Source organism: Heliangelus exortis, chromosome 29 (genome assembly GCF_036169615.1).
Source record: "Heliangelus exortis chromosome 29, bHelExo1.hap1, whole genome shotgun sequence".
Taxonomy (NCBI): domain Eukaryota; kingdom Metazoa; phylum Chordata; class Aves; order Apodiformes; family Trochilidae; genus Heliangelus; species Heliangelus exortis.
Window position 1 is genome coordinate 3,703,470 of NC_092450.1, and position 24,048 is coordinate 3,727,517.

Here is a 24,048-nt window from a genome sequence, read left to right on the forward strand (position 1 = left end):
CCGGGAGCAGGAAAGGTCAGCACCCGCCTTCCCGGCCCGGCGGGGATGAGCCCCCGCGCCTGAGCCTCCTGCGGCTGAGGGGCTCAGGTTACTCAGCAGAGGAAAACCGATCCGCGTCCTCCAGGTGTACCGGTCTTGATCCTATCTGGCATCTTTCACCCCCAAATTATATCCTAAATCCTTGGTGAACAAAGTCAGCCAGAAAGGCTCTGGAAGGCTCGGCAGACCTAGGGGCAGGGAGTGTGGGGGGGTGTTCCTGCTGCATTTATTATTTTATTCCACTGTGGACGTGTTCACTGCCACTCGCTATTTGCCAGGCTGCTTTTGGAGCCCAAGGTTAGGGAGTGCTTGTCCCGGTCGTGTCTCAGCCAGTGAGGACTTTAACGCTGCCCTCAGCCGGTTTCAGAGTGAACACTGTTGTGGTAACTGGAGTCTGTCCTCCAAAAGAGGCCGGAGAATCGGTGGTTAGGGACAGCCCGTGCCCGAACAGAGCCGAACGGGTCACCGTGGCTTCTCGAGCATCCTCCCGATCACCCGGTTCCCCCTTTCCCATGTGCTGTTGATGCAGGCTCGGATGGAGCCAACGTACCGGAGCAGGCCAAGGGCCACGGCGGGGGGAAGTAAAGGCCTTGTGGGGGGTTGACCCTCCCGCGATGTGGGCTGGGGGCCGCCGGGGGCTGGCGAGAAGCGCACTCACCCCTCTTTGCAAATAAACCTCTGGTTTCATCCCCTCTCGGAGCTTATGCCGAAAAGCGGTGACCGCCGGGGAGGGGGGAGGATGTGTGTGGGGGTGCAGCATCTGATGCAACGATGCCCCTTGGCTCTGATTGTGTTTTTTTAGTGCCTCCCACGGCGTTAAAGCCGCTTGTCACAGCCCCCGGGCGCCCTCGGCAGCGGAGGCTCCGGTGAAGATGCTATGGGGCGGCAGCTCCGTTCGGGATGTTGTGGGGAGCAGCGGGCGGGCAGGGGTGGGCGGGAGACCTTAATTGTAGGGCTCTGTAATCAGGACCTGCAATTAGCTTCTGCTACCCTCTGCCTCAAAGGCTCGGACATGAAACACACCGTCCCGCAGCCCCGTTCCTAGCGGCCACCCCTTCGCATCACAACCTGCCCTCCCTTTCCCCCCCCTCTCCCGCCTTTCCCGGGCTGGGACAGACTCAGCGCAGGGAGATGATTTATTGAGGAAATTGCTGTGCAGAACTTGGAGAGGGGGCTACTGGGGGCGAGCATGGATGGAGTGGTGGGGTTCAGGGCTGTCCGGTCCTTGTCAGCTGGGCTGAAGGTCGGGACAAGCCAAACTTGCAGGTGCCTTCTGTGGTTGGCCCTGGGGGGGGGAAGGAAAACAGCCCCCGGAGGGTTGTCAGCCCCCCCGGTTTTTACACCTCTGCTTGACGCTGGCTTGCAGTAACACCAAACTGCTGGTGACATTAAACAAATTAATATCGGGTTTAAATAGCCTGCCGGGAGGCTGGGAACAGGCGGCGCGGGCCCAGCTGTCAATCCCAGATTAGCGACTGACGGGGCTAAATTACCGGCCCCGGTTACCGACCGCGGCAGCTCCGCCCGGTGCAATAGCCCTGCTGAGGGCTTCACCGGTGCCAGCCCAGCCCGAGTGGGCACTGGGAGAAGGACCCGCGGGACGTCCTGGCCTGGCAGCAGAGTGTAGGATAGCCCTGCCAGCTTTGGGTGCTTTTCGGAGCACAAAAATGCTAGAATTTACCCCCAAAGTGCCTGGTCTTGCTGCAGCGCCTGGGGACGGAATTTGGCATCTTGTGTTTTTTTCAGCTGGTGGCTGAAGGAGAGGGGCTCCTGCCCGATTCTGAATTGTTTGACTTGAGGGAAGTATTTAAATCGCTTCAGGTGCTGGAAGGTGCTCTAAGGTCTGCTCGCAGCCTTCTCCAGGATGAACAACCCCAACCCTCGCAGCATGCCTCCAAAGCAGAGCTGCTCCAGCCTCTGTTCATCCTGGTGGCCCCTCCTCTGGACACCCCACAACAGTTCCGTGTCTTTCTGGTACTAGGGACCCCAGAACTTCTCATAGGGAGACGCTCTTTCAACCATCTTCCCCCCGTCCATCTTCCCAGGGCTGTTCTCCATTCATTCCCCACCCCAAAACTCCGGCTGCTGACCCCCCACCTCCACCGCCGCCGGGGAGGGGCCAGACGCGTGGTCGAGGGGCTCACACCCCCCGGGAGCTCCTTGCGGGGAGTCCGCCCCTCCCTGCCCTGCCCCTCTGCCCGCCCCTGCCCGCCCCCCCCGCAGCCGGGCAAGCGGGAGGCACCAGCAGCGCCGAGCCGAGCCAGCAGGATCCAAAATGCTTCTAGGTGGGTGAAACGCAACTTTCCCTCCCCCGCGGAAGCAGCCGGCGGGGTGGGCAGCTCTGCCCCGTGCCCCCCCGGTTGCGTTCGCCGCTGGAAGCCGTTTGCGGGGATGGGTGCCCGGGGCGGGGGGACTCCCCCGTCATACGGAGCCTTCGGCAGCGTGCGGGGCTCGGGGGCCCAGCGGAAGGTGAGGGGAGGGGGCTAGCGGGGAGGCGAGGGACGGGGATGGTTCCCACTGCTGTCCCGGGGGTCTCCTTGCCGGCGCCCACCCAGCGCAACCTCCTTCCAGCATCTGGCTTCTGCTGAGTTACTCGAGCTGGAGAAAATGGAAATAAATCAAGGTACGAGTTGTTATTTGAAGAAAGAAATTTTTAAAAATGCAGCTAATTGTTTCTGCTTGTCTAGGTGAGGTCATGGGAAGGGGGTGTCTGTTCTTCCTTTTGCAATTTTGACCACAGACTTAACTCTTAATAGTGAAAATGTGAAGTGGATTGTTTACTGCCAGAGAAGAGAAATACACAGTGCTTAAGGAGTGCGGGCTCGGGAGCGAGGGGCTGGTACCAGCCTCATCCTTGAGCACCGATCTTGGTTCACCCGTGGGGTCCCCGTCCTGCTTCCATCCCATTCAGTCGCCCTCATTAGCTCTTCCTCTTTCTAGGCAAATCAGGTCGTTACTGTTCCCCATTGTCACCCTGCCCCAAGCCCCATTTGGAGGTGTTCCCTTTATCCGAACCAGCTACCCCCCCAAAACGTCCCCTCCCCATCCCGGGCACACACGCAGCCCGATCCTCTGGCGCCCACCCCGCTCATCCCGCTCCCTGCCGGGATTCCGGGTTCGTTCTCTGCATTTTATTGATTTTTCCCAGGGCTGCAAAAAGAGGAAGAAACAGGTCGCGCTGACACGGCTTTATTTTGCCCTTGCTGTTTCTTTGGGGGTCAACTCTGACTCGTGTCTCTGCTGCACCCGCGGCGCGAATGTTTGATGCTTTTGGTGTGAATTGAGGCTGGGGAAAGCGAGGAGGGTTTGGGGGGGGCACGGGTAGGGCTGGTGGGGCGGGGGGTGCGGAGCTGCGGCACCAAACGCAGCCCCGAGAGCGGCCCTGTTCCACGTGCCGGCAATTTCGGAGGGTTTGTTATTATCGGCGTTAATTTCCCAGGAGGTGCTGGGGGGAGCGTGGCCCCGGCTGCTGCCTGCGCTGGGGGCCGGGGGTGACCCTGCGAGCAGCCCCCTGGGTCTCTCCATGAGTGTGTACACACGTGTGCACCGTGCACAAATATGTGAACGTGTGTGTTTGTGTCTGCATGTGCTCCTTGTCCTGGGGGGTGTCTGTGGCTGTAGGAGAGCGGTCAGGCTGGGGGGGTGACCGAGCTGCCGCGTCCCACCGGGCTCCTCCGTGGTCCCGGTTCTGCGGCCCCGTTCATCGCGCTGCAATTTTCCTAATAGTTTGGAACACAACCTTTTCTGCGCCGTCTGCCTTTCCTAGTGTCTCCGGAAAGTGTAATGCTGCTTGGGCTATTTGTCTGGAATACTTGTTAGGCAAAGCAGGTAAAAGAAAAAAGAAATTAAGAAAATAACCCGAAGCTTGGTGTTAGCCTTGTGGTCTCAGATATGTAGGAAATGCGGTAAAGCCACTGAAGCTTCAGTTTTGAACCCACCGTGCTGGGCTGCAAGTCTCTGGGCAGAGGAACGTGGTGGATGGGGGGTGTTTATGCTGCTCCCCCCCCTTCATCCTGCACCCCCAGCTGCGAAACACCTCCTCGAAAACGTGGGGACACGGAGTCACCCTGCACCGCTCCTGCGCCGCAGCCTAAACCCAGGGTGGGCATCGCCGGGTCGGTCCTGGTGCTGCTGTGAGTTTGTGTTGTTAATTGGCTTCTTAATGAGGCATCCGGGCCTCGCCATGCTGCCGGGGTTAGCAGGGGAGGGAACCGACTGGGCACGTTTCTGTCCCCAAACACCAGGCCTAGCTTTGGGGCTTCTTGGTCAGCTGGAGGGACTGTGATTTCCCTGAGGATGTTTTGGGTGAATTTCGCTGTAGACGCAGCAGGTTCCTTTTATTGCAAGGGACTTGCTCTGAGAAATGTCCTGGGGAAAACATCTGTCCCCTGGTTTCAACTGTGACTGGGGGCTCTGAGCTCCTCCGACAGCCTTAGCCTCCCCTTCCAAGTATTTTTAGATCAAACTGTCATCTAATCTTGACCTCCAGTATGATGTGGGCTAGAAAATATCACTGCTTTTCTAGCATCAAGCCAGGGGTGTAATTCACAATATTTTTTTAGGCTGTTTTTAACGCTACCCCACCTTGCTGGAGTGGTGGGCTGCTAACAGGTATTTAGAGCAAATGTGAATGTTTTGGAAGATTCTGCAGGGGCGAATGCTCCCAGCAGGCTGCAGGCACTTTGATGGTCCCTTCCAGCACCCACCCGATGGCCGAAGCTGTCAGGGACTGCAGGGGTGGGTATTTCACACATTGCTTTTTTTGCCTTTTCTGAGCGGGATGCTGGCAGGAGTGGGATGGCTGTTCCCACTCTGCTCCCAAGTGATTATCTTAGCAAGGCCTGAGTAGGAGTGGCGGAAATAACAATGAAATACTAGCAGTAGGAAATAAAAATCTAATTAAAAAATAATGACAGATGTGTGCTTGCTTCCCAAGCCAGGGTCTGGCCAGCCTGGCCCCAGGCAAGGAGCTCTGTTCTGAGCTTCTGCAGCTGCCTGAGCAGGCACAACGAGCACAGTGCTTGAGGGTCCTGGGAAGCAGAGCTGTGAGCAGAAAGCAGGCAGGGGAAGCCAAAGGCTTTGACTTTTTTAAGCTTGGGGGGGGGGACTGGGGTTTGAAAAGTCCCCTCTGCTCTCTGGGACTGGCATCTCTCATGTCTGAGCCAGTGGGACCCTTGTGAGAGGGAAGGTCCCTTGTTTAGCCCTCACAAGCAAATCCTGTGGTTTCATTGCTGGAGGGTACTGAGGACAGCAGTCCCTGGTACTGTCATGGGGAGTGGTTTGGGCTTCTGCACGACTGTCCCAGAACCTGGATTTGCCACTGACCTGCTGGATGGCCCCAGCCATGTCACTTATCCTCTGCAGCCCATCTGTCCCCTCAGGTCTGTGCTCTGCTCAGTGGGGCTCAGTGCCCCAGGGAAGGGCCAGCCCGGCCCCCAGGCATGAGGGAGGAATCTGCCTTCAGGTGATTCTGTAACAGAAATAATTACTTTTCACTGCAGCGGAAACTGCACAGTGAAAAACGTTCATGTGCTTAGAGACAATTCAAAAGGCTGGTAGAGACTAGAGCCCCTTAATTTGTTCCAAATTGGTTATTTCACTGGAATGGTGAGAAAGCATCAATCTGAATGTCTTTTCTCCTTTCTGTCATTTGCTTTGTGGCCATAATGAATTGGACTCGCTGTAATTTTTATGATTTAAATGATGCCCTGAAATAATCTGGGGCTCTGGTCTTCCCCCCCTGAGTTCTCTGTGTTTCAGAAGGACCCAGACCTCTCTCCCCACCCCAGACAAGTGGGCGATGGGGACCCCTTGCTCCCCCAGCCTCCAGGATGCTGCCTCGTGCCTCCTTCCTCTGCACAGCCTTGTCACAACCTTTTGCTGCGTGACTTGAGCTGGCAGGGAACAAGCCTTGAAATAAACTCAGCTGACATCCCTGCACGCTCCCAGGCATGGCCACAACCAGGGTTATTTGTCTGGGCTGGGGAGAGGGGGGGTCAGTGCTCATCTCCCCCATCCATGACCCCAGCTCCAGGCTAATGCTCTGCCAACCAAAGATTGCCAACCAGAGGTGGGGCCCGTTTGCTCTCTGCGATGCAGCAGCCAGGAAGGGCAAAGCCTTTTTGTAGAGGAGCAAGAGCAGAAGCAGAGACAAGGATATCTCCCATCTTGGGGTCCCCCCCAGCTGCTGCACCTGGGTCTGAACTGCAGCATGACTGCATCTCCCTGATCCCTCCTGGTCCCCTGGGCCAGTTGCTTGGGGTCTTCCTTCTCCCATATCACGCCACGGTCTCCTCTGCCCACCCATGACCTACTGCCCACTGCAAGGACCTGGGCTTCTGTGCCTGCAGCAATGCTGGAAGGGCTCTGGCAGATGAGGAACCAACCCTGAGCACTTTGGAGATGTGCACAGCAGGGAAATAATGAGGTTCCCCAGGAACCCCCATCTCCTAGCCAGGGCACCCGCTCCTCTTTGGAGCAATGCTGCGAAGCAGCAGATCCCAGGGAAGCATCCAGATCTGTCAGTGCAGGGAACCGACCCGGGGGGTTGCAGAAGTATTTTTAATCTGTCTGAGGTGACACGGTGTAGGGAGCTGTCTCCCTCGCAGAAGGATGGGCTCGCTCCTACACCAGCCAGCGGCTCCTCGCTGCCTGACTTCCCCCGCCCAGCGCGGCGGGGATTAAATGGAGCTGTCGCCACCTTTGAGGTGAGGGATGCTGCGGCGGGAGAAGTGGGGCTGGAGCAGCCCCCGTCCATCCCCCCCATCCACCTCCCGCTGCCCCCCATCCCCAGTTTGTTTTCGGGTCTCTCAGGGGTGGAGCTTTGGGCATAGAGGGGGAGGGAGACTCCACAGCCCCCCTCAGGCAGCATGCCGGGGCTTTTGTACCCCATTCCCAAATGATGGATAAGGAGGAAGGTGGTTAGAGGGGTTTGGGGGCTGCGGGGGCCTGGAGCTATCTGGGGCTGGAGGCTTTGGGAGCACCGGCAGCTCTGCTTGCCCGCTGGAAAAGTGTGAGTCATTCCCCAGGGATCAGGAGACTGGTTAAAGGATCTTAATGCAGAGAAGGAAAAACAAAATCTTATAAATATCTTTGAGATTTGACATTTTCTGGGGTACCAGGGCTGGGGTTGCAGTCTCTTCTGTTCAGCTTCTTATCGATGCAATGAAAACCTTTGAGGAAACCCAGTCTGGGACGAGGGGCTGCAGCTGGGGGGTGCCTGTGTTTGTCCCCTCGGTGTCCCTGGTCTGGAGCTGTGTGCTGGGGCCCGGGTGGGCTGACGAAGGCCTGGGGCTCAAGTGGAAACTGTGGCTCAGGGAGCAGCAGCCACCCTTGTGCCACATGGATGATAAATGTGCTGGTGCAGATGGGGCACCTGCCCACTGAGCACTCGAGGCATGTCATGGGGGAGGAAAATAGCAACGATCAGATCAAACCAAGGCGGCTGCTGCTGCTGCATGGGAGTGCACAGAATTATCTCAACTTCAGTCCCTTTAGGAAAGATGTCTGCCATCCTTCAGGGACATGAAGGCAGGGTGCTGGTCAGGGACATCCTACAAACCCTCTGTGTTAAAGCTTGAGGCTTCCAACAGAAATGGGAGTTGATAGAGAAAAGAAAAGGCCTCATGGAGCCACCGACCTGCCCTGTCACCTGGTATTCTGACCTCGCTTGGAGAGGAGCCCAAGCCCTGCTGCGATGCTGTGCTGGGTTTGCCTGGCAGCATTTGATGTCCTGCCTGGTCCTTGTTGCTCCTTTTGTTGTTTCCCTGATGCAGAGTTTTCCTGGCTGGCTCATGGTCATTACAAACGACTCCATTTGTGCCTGGGGCTGGTGACAGTGGAGGGCAGGAGGGGCAGTGAGCACTTTTGCCAAATCCGCCCATTTTCCAGGACTTTCCTTTGGGCTCCTTGTCTCTCTCCATCACTCTGCTTCTGTTTGGGTCCCTCTTCCACTGGTGCAGGACTGGAGCAGCCACCAGAATCAGGCCAGGTGCTTCCTTTGGGAACCAGAGGAAAAGGCAAGGGTATTCCCAGTCCTGCTGGTGCAGGGGCTCTGGAAAATGGGTCAGCCCCAGGGGCTGCTCTCCTGCTCCGGATGCTGCCAACCAGGGGCTTCACAGCCACCTAAGAAACTGATTAAAAAAGGCTAAGTCCTCTTTTCTCACTTGCATTAGCACAAGAATAAATAGTGCATATTTTCACCCCCGGAGCCCATCTCTGGTTTCACCCAGCTCCTGTTCACATTAGCCCTGGGATGGGGTGGCTGGGCAGGAATGTCCTGAGTGCAGGAAGAGCCTCTTGCCCCGGGTCATGTGGAGGAGCCTAAAGAGAGGAATTCACTTGGAGCCAGGTATGATGAGGCCCCTAATCCAGGCTCACAGCTGGGGGATGTGTGGGGTGTTGGGGTCTGACTGCATGGGAGCAGGTGGAACTGGGGACAAGAGCACCCTCCAGGTCTCAGGCATTGTGTCCAGGCTGGGGAAGGGGTCCCATGGAGGGCTCCTGTAGGACACACTGGTTCTCTTTAGGATTTTAGTGTCCTTGGGAATCTTTCTTGAGGGAAAGAAAAGTTGGCACAAAATCCTGGTTTTAGACTAAGTTAGCAGGCTCTAAATTTCACCTCTGTTTAATGCTAAAGGAAGTTTTTTGGGCACGAGTGGAACCTCTGTGCTCCCTGTGGGACTTGCTATGAGGAGATGGGTGCCAGTCCTGCTGCCCATCACCTTCATCCTGTTTGCATCTTACGGGAAGGTGTCCCGGGAGGAGCAGCACGCGTGGGGCACAGACCCCACCACCCCATCACCCAGCCACCGCGGCCACTTCCCGGGTGGCCCTCCCACGGCCACCACCTCCTCGCACCCTTCCCCATCCCTGGCCACCGCTAGTGGCCACTGCCGCCGTGGGCTGCCGGAGCCTGGGCAGAGCCAGAGAGTCCTTGCAGCAAGATGGCTGCTCCCACGCTCCCGTGAGCCGCGGGCTTTGTTCCCGCAGCCGCCGCGCTCGGGGCCGGGGCAGCGCTGGCGGGACGCCCGTCCCCATGCGGGGCTGCGGGGCTTCTCCCTGCCTCCCGGACGCTTCTTGTCTTTTTCCTTTTCTTCCCATGGCTTTGCGTTGTTTGGCAGGGTTTGGGTTTTTAATTAGAGATTTTTTTTGTATGTGTATATATATATTTATTATTTTTTTCCTACTCAAAAAGCAAAATCTGGGAAGTTTGCCATCCCCCTCAGCCCAAAGCTCATGGCAGCCTTTACCTGGTACGTATGTAGGGGGAGGGTGGGCGTGTGGGGTGGACACGCCGGGCTGGGTGTTGGGGGTCTGTTCACCCTCACCCAGGGGGGCTGTAGGTGACGGGAGCCAGGGCTGGTGCACCCAGTGTGAGGGACAGAGCATTGGCTGCTCCTCTGCCAGGGGAACCCCCCATCTGCCAAACTTCCCTGCAGACAGAGCTCCTGCCCTGTCTGAGGGAGCAGCGAGGTGGTGGGGGTACAGTAGTGTCACCCCCCTTCTCCCAGGTGCTTGGGTGGCAGTGCCAGGTGCCTGGTGCCAGCAGGACCCAGGTCTCTGCTCCAGCCCTAGCTGTGCTTGAGGCTCCTGTGCCCCAAGACTATTTGCTGCTTTTTTCAATAGTGTTTTTTGCTGGAGCCAGAGACTTTGGAGGATAGAGGGGGGACAGGTTTGGAAGCAAATGGGGTCAATGACAGGGAGGGAATGGAGGAACCCCATCATTCCCAGAATGATTCCCAACCAGGTAATCATTCCCTGGGTGCTCCTGGCTGCACCATGCCAAGTTGTAGGACCAGGTTCCTCCTTCTCCTTCTCCTCCCACCACCTTTATTTGGGCTCTGTTTGTTTTTTCAATTCAGTTCGTGGAAGAATGCGAGGATCAGACTGAGTTGGGGCTTAAGTATAGGGTTGGAGTTAAGTGGATGCTTTAATACTTTTGCTGACTGGTTTAAATAAATGTGTGGAGTGCTTTGCAGCCCTGGGCTTCAGCGGGTGCTGGGGAGTCCTGGCTGGAGCAGGGTGGGTGGTTCAGCCCCCCCAGGGTTGCTGGGCTGGAGCACTGTCTGTGCCGAGCATTGCTGCATTGCCATGGGACATCATGACTTTGGCATTTTCCTGGGATAGGAACGAGCAGGGGAGGAATGAAAACACAGACATGTGCAGGCAGAGCCCTGGCATGTGCTCCTGAGGTGGCCTCCAAGGCATCCTCGTTCAGCTCCAGGTTTCTGGCTCTCACCATCATCTGCTCCTCATGGGGGCTCAGTGCTCATTCTCAGATATTGGTTTCCTTGCTAGTTCCATGTCCCCCTGGCATCAGCAGCAGCACAGAGGTCTGGTCTATTCGGGAGCATGTCTGGGTGTCCTTGTGATTACAAGGATGCTCTGTGTGTGTGTGTGTGTGTGCCAGTCCCACCACTGACACCAAGAGCACTTGGTGACACCCATGAAGCATTTGGTGTGGTCCCCACAGGGTTCCAGGGCTGTAGCTCAGCCCTGCCTGCCCTGAGCACTGTCACTGCTGTGCCAACACCACTCTTTGTGCCACCACTGCTCTTCTTTAGCAACCAAGGATAAATGAGGAGCATAGGCTGAGGTTGGCAGGGCCCTAATCCCTTTCCCTTGTGTCTCTTTCCTCTCCAGTCGGACCAGGAGAGTTGTAATAGACCTTCTTACTAAATTAAATGTAGAGGCTGCTCCTCCAAGGCACGTTTCAGTTCAACCGTAGTGTTTGATTTCCCAGCCACAGCAGTATGGTGCCTCCAGGGAAAAAGCCAGCTGGGGAAACTTCCAATTCCAATAAAAAGTGTAAGCGCTATTTCAATGAGCACTGGAAGGAAGAATTTACCTGGCTGGAGTTTGACTATGAGAGGAAACTCATGTTTTGCATAGAGTGTCGGCAGGCGCTGGTGAAGAACAAGCACGGTAAAGCAGAGAACGCCTTTACCGTGGGCACGGACAACTTCCAGCGCCACGCTCTGCTCCGCCACGTCACCTCCGGCGCTCACCGGCAGGCGCTGGCGGTGAACCGGGAGCAGTTGTCCTTCGAGAGCCACGGCCAGCGGGAGCTGCGCTCGGTCATCAAGGTGGAGGTCAACCCGGCGAAGGTGGCCGTCCTCACCACCGTCTACTGGATGGCGAAGGAGGAGATCCCGGATGAGAAGTGCTCCTCCCTGCTCGACTTCCAGAAGTTCAACCTGTGCCAGGCGCTGCTGGCCTCGGAGCACAGCGAGTACTACCAGCCCAGCAGCATCAGGGAGATGCAGGTGTGTATGTGGGGCTGGGCTCTGTGGCTGCTCCGGGGACAGATGGTGCCACCAGGTGTGGCACAAGCCTGGAAGGGCAGGAGCTGGGTGGCACGGCAGTGGGCAAGGAGCTGGTGTCCCTGGCAGGCAGGCAGAGCGGGGTTGGAGCAGGAGTTTCAGACCTCTGTCCGCATCTTCTGGCATTTTGTTGTTGTCTTCTGAACTGACAAACCAGGAGAAGGCAGTGGGCTCCATGGAGGAAGGCCCCTGCTTCCAGACATGCAGGGGGACTGGGAGCTTCCTCTGCCACCAGAGCTTGCCAGGCACCAGGAGCACAGGAGCTCAGGACTTCAGTCAGCACAGCAGCGCTGTGGGTTTTTTCCTCTTTTGCCCTAAACCGAATGATGATAAATACCAAGTAGTAGTTTAGAAAGGATTTTCTTAATTTTACAAATGCCGCATTCGTGTGAAAATCACGTTAATTTTTTAGTGAGTCTCGGCTGCATGCTGTGCTTTTTAGATTCCCTAAAACCCCCTTCTTTTACTGGAGATAGATTAAATCCACTAATTAGATTTCTCAGCCTGGAGTGCTGCTCACCGTGTGTGCACACACCCAGCAAGTTTTCCTCCACACTGGAGCACTTGCCTGAAACAGAGAAAATGGATCAAGAAGGAAAAGGTTCCAGGCAGTTCTGCTCCTGCGCTGACCCATGCCAGGCTTGTGGGGCACAGAAGTGCTTGATGAAGTTTGACCAGGGGCAAGAGGTTTTCAGCGCTTTGCCTGACTCCTGGTGAGACCCCTGAGACCTTCGCAGCATCACTTGGTGCTGGGGCCACAGGCTGGGAGTGGGAGGAGATGGGATTTTGGGAGAAAAGAGTGTGATTTCCAGCCCCTTTGTGTATGTGTACAGCTGGTGTGAGGGGCTCACTCCATCCTGGGACCTTGCGCCGTTTTTGGGGGACTCCGGGGTGGGAGCCTGACCCCTGGCTCTGCGCTGGGTGCTGTGCATCTCCCCTCTGCTCTGAAGTTCATTTGTGTTTCTCTTTCCCTCCCCGCCACCCCGTGCACCTCCTGTCCCTGGCTCAGGCAGCGATCGCCAGAGTCCTGCACAACGAGGACAGGCACAGGATAAAAGCCTCCCCGTTTGTGGGGCTGGTGGTGGATGAGACTGTGGACGTCCTGGAGCGCCGCAGCCTGGCTGTGTTCACCACCACCGTGTCCCCCTGCAGCGGGCAGACCTCCACCACCTTCCTGGGGAGCTTCGAGCTGCCGGCCGGGGAGGCCTCCACGGTGGCTGGCAAGGTGGGTGAGGTGATGGGCTCCTTCGGCATCCCCACCATGAAGCTCACCTGGCTCAGTGCCGACAGCGCCTCGATGGTGGCTGAGCGGCTGAGCGGGGTGGGGACAGCCCTGACCTCCCTCTGCCCGCTCCTGATGGAGATGCACTGCCTGTCCCACGGGAGCTCCCTGCTGCCAGCTGAGAGCATCGTCAGCACTGAATACCTCCAGGAATACGAGACCACGTTGGATGCTGTGTACAGGCTCTACTCCAGCTTCAGGGGGGAAAGCAGTGGCCTGCAGGAGCTGCAGAGTGTCCTGGAGCTCTGCAAGATAGACCTCGGGAGCCCCAAAGCCATCCACTGGACTTCTATTTTCCCAGCTGTGGAAGCCATCGATTCCTCATGGCCCACACTGGTGCTGCTGCTGGAGAGCGAGGCAGAGCGGTCGCCTGTGGCCCACGGCCTTTGTGAAGAGCTCAAGAAGTTCCAGTTTGTGGCCTTCACCAAGATCCTTCTGGATGTCCTCCCCATCTTCCAGAAACTCAGCCGCTTCTTCCAGCTCGAGGACTTTGACCTCTCCATCCTGAAGCCCATCGTTTCTGCCACAGCCACCACCCTGCAGGCCCAGAAGAGTGCCAGTGGCCAGAACCTCCAGGAGTTCCTCCATGAGATGAACGAGCACCCACGGGATGACCGGGAGGGTGAGAGCCGCTTCTACTACAAGGGCGTTGAACTGGCCAACTGCTCCAAGGGCCACCTGAAGCACTTCGAGTGCCTGAAAGAGAGCTACCTGGAGAGCGTGAGGGGCAACCTGCTGGACAGGTTCCCAAGCAGCGTCCTGGAGGCCATCAGCTCCTTCTCAGCCATCTTCAACCCCAAATGCTACCCCCAGTCTCTAGAAGACATTGGCAGCTACGGGGTCAGCGAGCTGAATTTCCTCCTGCAGGCTTATTCCCGGGTAGTGGTGAGCGAGAGGGCCCTGAGCGATTTCCCCCTCTTCAAGAGGATTGTCTTCAGCCTCAGCCAGCTCTCCTTCAAGGACCTCTGCATCAAGCTGGTCTACAACAACTCTGAGATGCACGAGCTCTTCCCAGACTTTGCCGTCCTCGCAGCCATCGCCCTGGCCTTGCCCCTGGGCTCCGTCCTTGCTGAGAAGATAGTCGGGGCCGGGAGCTGCTGAAGCGTGGCCGGTCACGGCACGTGAAGGACGAGGGGCTCTCCAACCTCATGAAGATTGCCATCGATGGGCCGGCCATCAATGAGTTTGACTTTGCTTTGGCTGTTGAGTACTACGAGAGCATGAGGGACTCGGGCTTCATCGTGGCGCAGGTGAAGTGAGTGGTGGTCGGTGCAGGCAGAGCCCTGCGGGCAGGGACCCGGTGCCTGCAGGCAGCACCAGCTCGTTGCCACTTTTCCCCATCACTGGTCACCACTGGGGCAGTGAGGTTTTTTTCAGTGGTTTGTCTTTCCTTGGTTTTAGGGAGACAAGGGCAAATCTTCTCTTGAGCTCAAACGTCACCTTTGCACATTGATACCCAGCAGCTTTTGCTCAGTACTCTGCAAAAATATCTGATTTTTTTTTTTTTGGTCTGGAGTCTTGAGAAGGAGTGCAGAAAAGGCAGCACATCTTGCTAGCTCCGTGGCAAGCCCTGAAATGCCCAGCAGTGTTGTGTTGGTATTCCTTGCACACAGAGCAAAACAATTATAGTGGTGGCATCAAGTCCTGATCATTTCAAGAGCAAGAGATTTATAGAATGATATTGTAATCACCAAGGAAATAGTAGCTTTTAAATGCATCATTGTGTATATATGTGTATGTGTATATATATAAAAATATATATAAATATATATATTAAAAAGGTCTATCTTAATTTTCCTAGAGTTTAAAGTACAAAGATATCTAAAAGGACTTTTTTGCACTGACAGAATAAATTATAAGCAGGGGTCCAAAACCACTAAATAGTGAATTCCTGGTCTTTTCAAAACGCCATCATGTGCCTATGTTCCCTTTTCACCCTGAGCTCTCTGCAACCTTGCAACCGAAGTCTTTTAACATCTGCTTTTGGGACAAACCAGAGTTGTTTAGCTGGTGGTTTTGCTTTTAAGCATTCCCTGTGCCCTGAAGGGAGCGAAGCTGTCAGGAGCCCGCAGGGGCTCAAGCTCTGCTGCCAACAGGATTGGGTGTGTGAGTGCAGTGGCTGTGGTGGGAGGTGCTGGCACCTTGGGGTGTCACGGGGTTTCTCTGGTTTTAACTTCCAAGGGACTTTTCCTTCAGTTCTGTCAGGGTGGGTGAGACGACCCTTCAGACTGATTTTATCCTGCAGTAAAGCCAGCGCAGCAGCCTGAAGCATCACTGGGGTTTGATCCTGAGTGCTGGGTCCTCCCATGGGATTCGGCTCCGCTCCATCCCGTTTGTTTGGGTAAGTTTGTGTGGACACAGGGCCTGTGTCCACAAGGATTTGACCCCAGTATCCCTAATGGTGATGGTTGGTCCCTTGTGGTTGGCTTCAGCTGAGAGCTGTGCTGGAGCAACACAGAAGGGCTGTGGGGGGGTCTGGCTGGCTGCTCCCCCCTGCCCCCATGGAAGGACCATCCTCTGTCACAGGGATTTCTGTCCTTGGGCTGGTGGCAGGTGACTGCCACTGGCCCAGGGCCTGTGTCCTTCTTGCTGATGGTAAGGTGGAGGTTCTGGGTTGATGGTGGGTGTTGGGGTGCGGGCAAGCTCGCTGTGGGTGTCCCTGGTTTGGTGTGTGGTTCTCAGTGTGTCCTTGTCCTGCCCTGGGCTGCTGGCCCAGCTGTGCTCATGGAGGTGGTGGCTGTGGCTGTCAGAAACTGGAAACAGGAGATTTTAGCAGGATGATGCTCACAAGATGCATCATCCACTGCTGGGGCTGGTGAGCAAAACCTGCAGCACTGGGGCAGGTGTAGCATTGCTGTCTCTGGGGCCAGCAGAGCTGTGGCTCTGGGTCACTGTGGGGTTTGCTGGCTGTGGTGGCTTTGGAAGCCCAGGGCTGGGCAATCTACTCATTCCTGATGATGCTCCAGCTGAGCTGGAGGCATTGGGGGAGTCTGGACCCTGGGGCATCATGGGGACTGTTGTGTTGCTGTTGCCGTGGTCCAACATGATCGGGTGTTGCTCCTCTGGCATCAGGAGCACTCCCATATTTCTAGAGGCTCCTGGAAATAGCTGGAGTGAGTCAGCCCGGTGCTTGGTCCGCGACAAAGGCTTTAAAGCCTCGGGTAAGGAATTTGAGACGCCAACAAAACTTGTTGAGAACACCTTCCAAAGGGGAAGGAGGGAGGGAGCCCGCGGCTTCTGTGTGAATCAACAGCTCCAGCTCCATCTGTCCTGGGCAGACTCAGCACCAGATGCTCTCGCGAGGCAGCCGGCGCCTGCAGAGATGGGTCCTTGGCAGGTTCTTGTGTTGGTATGAAAACCTTCAGAGTTGTCTCTGCAGTTTTCAGAGGCGTTTCTGGGAGGTTCACACCTGCATAGTGTTAGAACACAACAGTTGCTCTGCTCTGACTCAGCGGAGAGAAACCCCACAACCCGTGCCCATCACCTTGGGTAAGGTCGTGACATTCTATACAGACCTGAGGGCCCTGCCACTCTCCCCAGAGCAAATCCTTTTAATTGAGTGGCTAATTAATACCTAAAAATACAGCCCACAGCTGCTGCTGGAATCTGCCCTGTGGCAAAGGTACGGCTGGAGCTGCAGCAGTGTGGCTGGCCCAGTGACCTTGGGAAGGTGCCCCAAGAGCATCATGTGGGTGCCCAGTGCCCCAGGGAGTGCTGTGGGGTGCTCTGGAGGGTGCTTTCGGATGTTGTGGGGTGTCCCAGCATGCCAGGGCAGCTTGATCCTCACCAGGGAGCTTGGCTCTCACCCAAGCTGTGGCTGTGCTGCTCGCCTGCCCTCTCCCTGCCCAGTGCTTGTGCTCTTGTGAGCAGCCATGGCTCAGACAGACCGAAGCTGATGCTGCCCTTATCCTGGTGGCTGCTGTCCTGTGTCCTCTCTGGCCAGGGGACAGCGAGCCACCCGCCTGCAACCTGGCTCTTCAGCACCAGGCACAGGGCTGCTCCTCAAAGGGTGCTGGATTGGTGTCAAAGCTCTTTGGGGCTTCCAGCCCCTCTCCTGCTCGCAGTGTCTTGTCTGCCCGAGTGGCAGAACCGAGGGGACACGTTCTGCCCCTCCGCAGGTCCCATGTCAGGTGTGGCTTCTGGGCTCTCTCCTAAGAACCCATTTCACCCCTTGGCTGCAGACCCAGACAAAAACGTGACTAATTCACAAATTACTGATGATGGGGGGCAGAGGTGTTGCCCATCCTCTCTCTCCCTACCCCCACCTCCGGTGGTAAATGAAATTCGAATATATATAATTTGTGTTTGAAGGGCAGTGCAGGCAGTGTGAAGCTGATGACAAAAGCAGGCGGGGACCCCGTCGACCCAACCCCAGAGGTTGCTGCTCTGTGGGGGTCAGGGCTGTGTGTGTGGGCTGCGGGGGGGTCCCTGGGGGCTGGCCCCACAGTCTCCGGTGATTTGATGCAGAAACAGTGTTTCACGCCTCAGAAGGTTAATTATGCGTCGTTCACCCATTTCTGCTTGCTTTTGCTCCCCCTCCCCCCGTTGCCGTTGCTAGAATTTTATTTATTTATTTTTAAGCAGTTTCACAGATTTCCCTCCTGGGTGACTCTGGAATTAACTCGATCAATGCACGCCTGATGAAGCAAAATGTAATTTTTCCCTGGAGTCAGGCCTGACTCGGGGACGGCGCCGGTGCTGCCCGAGTGCGCTCTCCCAGAAAGAGGTCGTTGCTGCCCGCGGGGCGAGCGCTTGCTGCTCAAATTCTCCAAATCTTTCAAACTTTGAATTTCAGATTTGTATCTCAGCTCCTGCACCAGCCTGGGTTCTGCCAGCGTAGGCTCAGGATGGTGCTGTGCTGGGGCAGTCTGGCTCCATGACAGCCTTTGAGGTGAAAAAGGACCTAGAAATAGAAAAAAAAAAAATAAAAATCCAGGAACATTTGTCTCATCCTTGTTCCAGGCCAAGGGACCAGGCTGGCAAGAGGGGGCTGGAGGAGGTGTGAATGGACTGTTCTGTCTCACAGCACTTGAAACCTTATTTTTTGTATTTTATTTATTCTTTTGTTTCTTTTAATTCCCCCCCTCTCCTCAATCTCAGATGTTTTCCTGCTGCCCTCGGGCTGAGGAGAGGGGTGATGGGCTGGGATGGGGAGGGGGCTAGAGGCACAGCCACCCTGCTCAGCCTTCCCCCCTCCTAGGGGGGGGCTTTCTTTTTAATAGAAAATCATTAATATTTTCAAACCACAATCCAGAGCTTGCTATTTGTTTGCAGGGAACTGTGAGGCAGCAGGCACAGGAGAGCCTGGGGAAGGGGCTGTTTTCCCAGGGGGTGTTTTGACACCTTTCAAAGCAAACTGCATGCCACATCCCCACCCTGCAAGCCAGGGCCACCAACCCTAACACTGCTCTCTCCCTGCCCAGGTCCCTCTGGACACAGCAGTCCCCTCTTAGCATCGTTGCCTATCCCTGGCCGTCCCCTTCCCCCCCCCTTGGACATCAAGCACTTTCTGACCTTCCGGCTCAACGGGACCTCACCGCTCAACCTCTTCCCCAACTTCAACACGGTGAGTGCCTGGGGGGTGGGTGGGCATCAGCTGCCAGGTCCCTTCTTCCCCTGCAGCAGTCCTTACACAGCACTGCCTCAACCCCCCCCCCCGCCAGGTAATTTCTGGGTTAAAGATTGGGGTCTTTGGCTGCTGGACACAAGTGCACTGCACCCACCCTGCCCTTAGCTTGGAGCAGTTTATCACCCTTTTATACCAGAATAAAAAAGTTGGTTCATTTTAACCAAGATCAATTTAATTTTGCTCCTGGAATCAATAGTAATAAAGTAACTCTTGAGAGCAGTTAATTAGTTTAAAAGTAAATACAGAAAAGGAGAGGGAATGGAGGTGTATAAAGAGCCAAGGAAGGTGCTGGTGCTGCCTGGCCTGGCCTGGAGCTTTGGGTGAGCCCTGGCCAATGCCAGACTTCTCCCACTGCTCAGTTGGGCTCAAGATCCCCACTCTTGGACCCTTGGACCAAAAGCTTGTGTTGTGCAATTAAACGTGTCCCTCTAGAGGTGTTCTGTGCTACATCTAAACTGACCTGGGCGAAGAGCAGCAGAGGCAGGGAGGGCATTTTGGGGTTTGGTAAATGCCTAGTTTTGTGTCCCTTATGAACCTGGAAATGAGACTTTCCTGAGCTCCCTCCCCACCTGCTTGCCAACCTTTTGTAAGTGGCTTTGAGATTAAATGTGCTGGGAAGGTGCAAATTATCGCTGAGATCTTCAAAGTCGGCTGCAGAAATTAAGCACAGGATCCTGGCTGTTGTTGAGTGGGATTCAGCTGTCTAACTCCTGTAAGCTCTTTTGAAATCCCAGCTCTAGCCTGTCTCTCCCCTGTGCTAACAAGCAGGAACACAGGAGAGGAGAATATTTTGTATGTCATTAAGGTTGCTTCTCTTTGTCTGGGCTCCTTTTTTTAGTCACTAGTGAGTCAGTAGTGAACGGGAACCAGACCCTGTTGTTTGTTCTGCCTTGGCACATGCTTTCCAGAATTGTGTTGCTTTAAAAAAAAAAAAAAAAAAGCAACAAAAAACCCCAAAAACACCCCCCCCCCAAAACATGGAAAATGGAAAAGCTTGCTGGAGCTGCTGAACCCCATCGTGCTGTGTCTTGGCTGGGTGCTCACTCCTCTGTCCCCTGGACTGGGGCTGCTTTCTCTGCCCAGGGAAGAGCCAGGTCAGAGCCTCCAGGTAGCAGCTGAGACTTGGGAGGCATTGGGAGGGTGGGAGGGCATCTCTCAGGGTGTTGTCTTGCTCTGAGCTGCTGTAAAAAGGATCTGGGGGTTTGCCTGTGCTTTCTGGGGATGCAGAACAGGCCCTGCCCAGTGGAGCAGGAGCTGTTTGCAACTGCTGGGCAGAGCACTCTGTGCTCTGAGCAGGTCACAGGGCTCTCAAGAACCCCACAGATGTTTTACTCAGGAGCAAGTGAAACCTTTCCAAGCTGAGCTCTCCTGCCAGTTAAAGCAACAACAACAGGGGGGAAAAAAAATCCTCACGCAACACAGAAGGCGCGTTTCATGCTCGAAAGGCCCTTTCCAGCTCTGGGGATGCTGCAAATCCCCAGGGCCCAGCAGCATCTCACAAAACCACAGCAGGAGACACAATCAGAACTGATGCTGCATCCCTGCGAGTTCCCGTTCCTGACCTCAGCAGCATTGCTATTTATATCAGGAGGAACATCCAGGGATAAATAAAGTAATGTGAGTCAATAAGAATTGACTACAAAGCCAAGATCTTTATTCTCCAAGCACACGGTGCACAAAGCCTACCTCTGCTGTCAGGTTGGTGCTGCTGGAGCCCCCCTGGAAGAGCCTCAGCCCCCCTGGCTGTGGCACTGGTAGGTCCTGCTGCAGCACAGCCCCTGCTATGCTTTAGGGGGTCTGGGGGTTCTTATGTCTGCAGTGGCAGGGAAAGGCTGGAGGTGTGGTTGTGTGGAGAGAAGCAGGAGGGCTCCTGGCTGGGAGCCAAGCTCTGTGGGGCTGGGGCTGGGCACCCCAAGCTCGCCTGGTGGGGTCCCACGGGGCTTGGTGGGTGCCTCATGGCTCATCAGGACACGGTGTTCATGTTTGTTTTGGGATAGTGGGAACAGTGACAGGCACTGGCCTTGGCTGGGATTTGTTGGGTGGGGCAAGGAGCTTGGTAAAGGCTCAAGTTGATGCCATCACCCCATGCCCCAGGAAGCAGAAGGGACCCTTTGCTGGGGCCAGCAGTGCCACCACCCTGGAGTCAGTGTTCAACTGCAGCCCCAGCATCACTGGCTTTGCTGGCAGGTTCAGGTCGGTGCCAGGATGCTCCTTGGTTCCTTTGGCATCCTTATGCAAGCATCTCCCATTCCTCTGCATCCCTCTCCTGCTCCAGTTGTGGTGCTCAGGGGTGGCTGGGAGCTGGCAGTTGCTTTGAAGGTTTTTCTTGCCTTTGCATGGAAAAAGTAGATGTTTTTCTTGAAAATATGTGCCAGCCATTCTTTTGCCCTCAGGCTGGCAGGTCAGGGATGCTGCCTGTAGCACGTTGCAGTTTTTGTCATCAGGGGTGGAGCAGCATCTTCACCAACGGTAGCTTCCTCCGGGTCTCCTCTGAACCCCAAATGCCTCTTCATTTATATGCCAGATAAGTAAGTAAAATTTCGTAGCAAACAGGCAGTTCATTAATCACCTGCTTTTACCATTCTGCTCACTTCTGGAAAGGAATTTGGGGTCTTGATAATGGCTCTGTTGTCCAGGCATGTGCCTCGAAGACTGATGCACCTGTCTCAGCAATGAAATAGCTTTGCAGAGAAATACGATCGCCTGCAAGCCCAGGGCCCTACTGACAGCAGGACTCAGATAAGATAATCTCCCTGTGCCACAGGGTAGGGGAACAATACTTGCATTCTAGTTTATAGCCACGCTCAAACAAAGAGCTTATTATTGTTTCCCTCCCTTAATAAATGCATTTTGTTTAAAACAATTATGGCTTTTCGAACAAGTTTGCTGCCAGGGCTGAGGAATGACACCGAGCCCAAAGCGCCAGGAGCTGTCATCAGCCTCCAGGCATCTGCCTGTCCCGACAGCTCCTTGGGGGGGAGACACAGCCCCCCCTGCCTGGCCTGAGCCGTGTCTGGTGGGCATGCATTGGGCACCCGTGGTTCTGCTCACTCCGTTGGCTTTGCACAGGGATGTTTCAGCTCCCTGATGATGAGCACGTGGTGGATTAATGGCCGGTTGTTTGTTTTGTTCACCTCTGCACCCTTTTTTGGCTCCTGCTCAGGCTGCCCTGGCACTGGGGGCAGCAGCCGGGAGCTCAGACAGATGATAGATGATTTGCCATCTGTGATACTGGTGTCTGTGGTGGGGAGAGAGGGGATGGGGGCACAGGCAGGGGAGCAGGAAATGGATGGGGAGGATGAGGTCTGCAGACTGTGTCCCCACAGCCTCTTGTCCCCCAGCCGGGCCAGACCCTTCAGGTTTGTATTTTTCAGGGATGTTTTAAAACAATGAGTGTGGGCACTGCTGGTGCACAGTGTTGGGGTCCCTCCTTGGCTGCCCCAGGCACGAGCTCTGCCTGGTTCCTCAGCTGCGGGGGCTCAGGGCAGTCCTTCCAGCCTGGCACCCAGCCACCCTCTGCCTTCCTTTCCCTTCCAGATGGACCCGGTGCAGAAGGCAGTGATCAGCCACACCTTTGGCATGCCCACCCCGCTCAAGAAGAAGCAATTCATCTCCTGCAACATCTGCCACCTTCGCTTCAACTCTGCGGTAAGCAGGGACAGGGACAGTGCCACAGCTGAGCTGGAGCATCCCAGGATGGGGCCCTGGCTGATGCCCATCGTGCTGGAGGCAGCTGGGTTTTTCCCCCAGCTTTTTATTCTAAGTAAATGAAACCGGGCTGCTGGGTGCTGCTCTCTGTACCCACCTGGGCATTGTGCCCTGGCCAGGCTGGCTCCGAGCTGTCTGGGCAGAGCTCAGGGCTGGGTGCTCCTCTGCCACCGTCATCAGAGCTCTTGGGCTTCAGAGCTCTGCAACCCAGAGCTGGGACACTCAGTCCCTCTGTCCCCAGGACACTCAGTGCCACTGTCCCTGCCCATGTCCCCCCTGGTCCTGGCTGTGTGCTGGCCCAGCTGCCCCTCGCACGCCAGGCGTGTTCTGTGCAGAGCCGTGACCCACTTAAGCTGCAGCCCATCCCTGCTATCCAGGGGGAGTTTATTGTGTTTGCTAATGAGGCCCCGCACTCAGAGGGACCTTTTGCTTTCCCACGGAACCAGCATCACTGCACCCCCTGGACACTGCTCCTAGCCCTGGGAATGCCGTGGGGAGGGGCACGGGGGAAGGAAGGGCTTCTCCTACTGGAGCACGGGAAGCACCAGCCATGCGAATTAATCCACGCTGCTCAGTGGTTCAGTGTCTTAATTCATATTGGATTTACTCGCTGTAAATTGCTGAACTGCGGTTCATTTTGGGGACAATGCAGCATTGTCCCCAACTGTGCAGGACACAAATGTTTGGGTGATTTTCTTTTGTGCACATTTTTATCAGTTTAGCGCAGGCATGAACCCATCAATGCTGGCTTCATTATTCAGTGTTCACTGGGGGAAAAGGAGCCCGGGAATGTAAATTGCATGTTAGACACCCATGAGGTTACAATGGGCATCGTGCCCTCCCCACCAGTGTACTTTTTTATTTCATTTTTCTAGCTAGAAATTCACTGTGTGTTTCTGAAGTCACAGATTTTGCCTGAAAGCTTCTTTTAAAAGTGACTCGATGCATTTAATCAGAGCAGGGTCCTTATCTTGGCTGTGCAATGCGGTGCTGTCTTAGCAGAGTGATACCTCGGCTGAGTGTTTGCGTGCAGAGCAGCCAGGCAGGAGGAGAAAAGCAGCTTTGTGCTGCACCCCGCTGAAGCTGCCACCTCCCAGGTGGCCCCAGTGAGTGGGTGAATGTCACCAGGGCTGGTGGCAGCACTTGGAAACGTTTTGGAATGACTGCAGCCCCAGGGCTGAGCCCTTCACCCATCCTCCCGGTGTCTGTCTGTCCGGCGGCAGCACCCACGTGGCTGTCCCCTTCTCTCCCTCCCCAGAACCAGGCAGAAGCTCACTACAAGGGCCACAAGCACGCACGGAGGCTCAAAGCCATCGAGGCCATGAAGAACAAGCAGAAGGCAGTGGGGGCCACCAGCCAGGATGGTGCAGCTGAGTTCACCCCCAGCCCCGAGGGCAGCGGGGAGCCCGGCAGCACAGGTACGGGGGCAGGGGATGTGGGGGGTCTGGCACTGGTGTGAGCGATGCAGCTGGTTCCTGGGGTGCTGTGGTGTTGTGCTCACAGCATGGCCAGGATGGGGCATCCTGAAGAGCCCAATGAAATCCTGACCCGCAGCAGCCTCGTGTCTGAGCATCCCTCCTGGCCGGCCACAGGAGGGCTGCGGTTACTGCCGCATAAACACCCCCGCGAGGGCTAATAATGAAATTTTGTGCTCTGCTGGGGTCCCAGCAAGATAGGAAGGTGGGAATCCAGCCTGGGATCCTGGGGAGAGCCTGGCTCCATACGTCCCTGCAGCTGCCTGGGGGAAGCAGCAGGTGCTCGCCGCGGGATTTGATGTCCCTGGGAGAGAGGGGCTGCAGGAGGGGCTGCGTCCCCTGCCCCGAGGAGGGCTCACACATCCCCTGTGCAGGGACAGGGTGGGTGGCACCCAGTTCCCTCCAAATGCAGCAGCTCTGGAGCTCACCTGGGCTTTTGTGCTGCCACGAGCTGCAGATGAGAGTGGGAATAGGAGAGAGCTTGGGAAGAGCTCTCTTCAGCAGGGATGAGCCTGAGCAGATGGTGCCTGAGGTGGTCTCCAGGAGGATGGGGGTGCGCTCTGAAGTCCAAAAAACTTGTTCAGGCATAGA

At 55.9% G+C, this 24,048-nt stretch overlaps 2 protein-coding genes across 5 annotated transcripts in view; both read left to right on the forward strand.

The window, feature by feature from the left end:
• The window catches only part of ZNF385C (zinc finger protein 385C), a 55,942-nt gene that overhangs the window by 26,154 nt on the left and 5,740 nt on the right, over positions 1 to 24,048 (forward strand). For 3 of the 4 annotated variants that reach the window (XM_071728645.1, XM_071728646.1, XM_071728647.1), the window contains exons 3-5: positions 18,069 to 18,211; positions 21,812 to 21,922; positions 23,241 to 23,400. In XM_071728645.1, coding sequence (XP_071584746.1) covers positions 18,069 to 18,211; positions 21,812 to 21,922; positions 23,241 to 23,400 — 414 coding nt within the window. Of the gene's footprint in view, positions 1 to 2,224; positions 2,325 to 18,068; positions 18,212 to 21,811; positions 21,923 to 23,240; positions 23,401 to 24,048 lie in introns of those variants that run through there. The other variant, XM_071728648.1, reaches the window with a different exon arrangement.
• On the forward strand, positions 8,526 to 14,526 carry C29H17orf113 (chromosome 29 C17orf113 homolog). Its single transcript, XM_071728624.1, is given in 4 exon segments — positions 8,526 to 9,293; positions 10,784 to 11,306; positions 12,373 to 13,720; positions 13,723 to 14,526. Coding segments are annotated over 4 exon segments (2,070 nt in total). The 5' UTR covers positions 8,526 to 9,276; the 3' UTR covers positions 13,905 to 14,526.